The sequence below is a fragment of the Rhagoletis pomonella genome, unplaced genomic scaffold (assembly GCF_013731165.1).
Source record: "Rhagoletis pomonella isolate Grant_MI unplaced genomic scaffold, Rhpom_1.0 Rhpom_scaffold_17398, whole genome shotgun sequence".
NCBI lineage: Eukaryota > Metazoa > Arthropoda > Insecta > Diptera > Tephritidae > Rhagoletis > Rhagoletis pomonella.
In genome coordinates, this window is record NW_023475922.1 from 1 (window position 1) to 3,127 (window position 3,127).

Sequence of the window (3,127 nt, forward strand, 5' to 3'; positions counted from 1 at the left end):
AAAAAAATTTCCAGAAGTGGTGGAAGTTATAGAAAAGTTGTAAATTTAGGGAAACTTTCACAAGAAAATCTTCGTATCAATTGCGTGCTGCTATAACAAGGCGGATGTTGTTGTTGTTGTAGACAACATCTTTGCGGATGTTCATCTATGCTTTAATGACAATTGCTAAATATTCAATGTTGCTGGAACCTACAGAAGAACACATTTTGCAAATGAAGACAATAACTAAACCTCATCGCCACTACATAGTCAGCATATTGAAAATATTTTGGCGATGGTTAAGAACGATCCCAAAAGTACAAAAAGTCACTATGGAGTAAATTAAAAAATTTCCTATGATTACAGCCGATCTAGGAGTAGAAATTTCCCTACAACGGTTGGCAGGTAAACAAACACACAGAAGTAGCCCCCATCGATCAATGAAAATGAGTACTGGTCTATATTAAATTCGTATCTGGATTCACTAACGGCATCTTTACAACTACGCTTTTACAATGAAAATACTCCAGCTGTTTCGCTGTCTGGATTGCACCCATTGTATACGATTAAAGCTCTACCCAGTATTGCAGCGGACGACGACAAAGCGGTCGACGGTTAACCGCTGTGAAAATTAAAACTCAAAGGCATGTGGCAGCGTTTTTAAAACCGACGTTTCTCGGTTGATTTAAATTTATTTATATTTTTACTGACCATCGTGGACGGCACAATGTTGATTGTAGTAATTTTTCTTATTTGCACAAGCTGCCAATGTTTTCATACTTTTTTTCTTCCAGAAAATCTAAATATGTACATGCTCGTACCGAAATAAATATTTAATTTGAATGATAATTTTCAGCACTTGTGTTTAGTCTGACGGATTTCACTGCGTCAACTATTCAGATGTTCACTTACCGGCAACCGCTTCACCATCGTCCGCAGTAATTCTGGTTAGAGCTTAAATGTTCCAGAGAAAAGGTACAAAAGAGCGCGAAGCATTTTCAACAGATTTATGATCTAGTTATGGGCAGTGAACTCATTCTCTGGTACAATTTATGTATGTAAGAAAGGGAAAAAGAACTTGCCCGAAGAAGATTTGAAATATGTTGAAATTGTAGATTTATTTAATGAAGAAAACGAATTTCTACCAATGATAGATAGGTGTATTTCCAATTTGAGCGCTTTTCCATGCACAACAGCGGGCCGATCGTTTAGTCCGGCAGTGTTGATATACGCATACGCCAGCCGCATCGTTCTTTCGCTGAATATGGTGTAGCTGCGTTTCAGATTAGCAGTGCATCATACGCTTTCCAGTATCTGATTGACAGACTCATGAGAGTGGTCAAATCAGAAAGAATCTACAAGTACCAAAAAAGTTTTTGATTTTCCGTATAGCTGTATCTTTTGCTTAACTGCATTAAAATATGCACCGAACGCGAATGCAAATAAACGAAATGTTCTTTATACAGATTTCCAAAATTTTTTTATAAAAATTATTGCATTACTCTTTTTTTTTATCTTATCGCATACAGAGTGTCATCATGAAAACGAGATGCGTCCGCGTGATCCCATACGTTGTCGTGAATGTGGCTACCGCATCATGTACAAGAAGCGTACAAAGCGCTGTAAGTATACCATTTATTTCATTAAAAGTATGTATTATCAAATATGCAAATCTTAATTATAATAGTAGAGCGTATTTCTTGTTTTCGTACAATTCGAAAGTGGGTAATTTCATAGTAGAGAGTCAACTCGAAATCAACAATTCACAAAAACTGAAAATTAATTGCCATATCGTCACCGTTATGCCAGAAGCATGAACATGCAAATTTACAAATTTGTAATTTATTGGGTTGACTTGATTAACCTTTGGATGTTCATGTTATACCAAAAGCCAGAATACCATGCGTACACGGAAACCACATACCCTACAATGTCAGTTACAAGAATGTTGAGTTAAGTCTCGTTAAAAAATCTTTTGTTTACACATTCATGATTTTGGCATACGGGGACGATATGTGAGTGAACTCTCTGCGAAGCCACCTTTTACTGAAGTACAGGTACACACAAACTTGTATTGGTACCGTGTTTCGCGTAGACAAAGTAATATAAAAGTTTAGATTTATACGGAAATCAGACTGTTTGCAAATAATTAATTTAATCTTTATTTAAAATCAATTCAACGATATCACTCTAAATTTAATTTTATATATTTTTCTTTCAGTGGTTGTTTTCGATGCCCGTTAATATCCGCATCGTTCAATGATGAATTAAATATTAGAATTTTAAGTGAATCCTTTATTTAGAAATAAAATATAGCATACGAAAAATGTCCGATGTGGTTTTTTCTTAGTTCTCTAACTAATTTTAGGTATAACAAACATCTTTCTATATTACCAATAACCTAATAATGGAGTGCAATGGAGTAGAGTCGTTATTCTGGGTATGAAGTTACACAGCTATATTCTGGACTTCGCCCGTCAGTTCATATAGATGCCTTCCGACGTGCCGTGGCGAGGGTTCTTCCGCAAGCAAGTGTCTGTTCGGGTGCCTGCGTCGATGACACCCTACTAAGAATTGCTTGCAGAGAATTGTGTAAGCGCCTTAATAGGGAGCATATGAGCATCGTCGGGTAGGTGATGTTGTGGCGACATCAGTGGGGCTATTCTCAATCGAATTTGCGACAAATATCGTATCGCTATCGTAACCTCGCGGCATTCATAACATACTTCAGCTACTTGCGATAGCGATCCGAATATTGTCGCTAACTGGTTTGAGAATAGGTATACAGAAGGCATCCGGTCCCTGTCCGGGGTGATGTGTTTTCCACTGCGTCCTACTAGTCCCTGGCGACCACACAATTGCCTCGTATGTTGCCGGCTGGCGACTTGAGGACCTTGTTGCGGCTTTGTACTTTATTAAAAATTGCGGTTGTATGCGCCGAGAAGGAGAGCGGACTATGTTGTTGTTGTTGTAGCGTCTACAACAACCCCGCCCTGGTCGGTTGGTATCTCAGTCGTTGTCGTCAAGTTCCACTAACGGCAGCTCCAGGAAGCGTGCAGCTTCTGTGGGGTTGGTCCACAAGGACAAGGCCGTTATGGTTGTCGGGTTTTCCAGGCATGCGAAGAGATGTTTCGAGTCATGTGGGGTC

The 3,127-nt window shown here is 38.7% G+C and overlaps 1 protein-coding gene across 1 annotated transcript; it reads left to right on the plus strand.

The window, feature by feature from the left end:
- Positions 1-1,508: 1,508 nt before the first annotated feature.
- LOC118757401 (DNA-directed RNA polymerases I, II, and III subunit RPABC4-like) lies at positions 1,509-2,310 on the plus strand (the record flags this gene model as incomplete). The annotated part of the gene is given in 2 exon segments (XM_036492116.1): positions 1,509-1,601; positions 2,201-2,310. Coding segments are annotated over 2 exon segments (116 nt in total), but the record flags the coding sequence as incomplete, so codon positions are not given.
- Between the last annotated feature and the right edge of the window lie 817 nt (positions 2,311-3,127).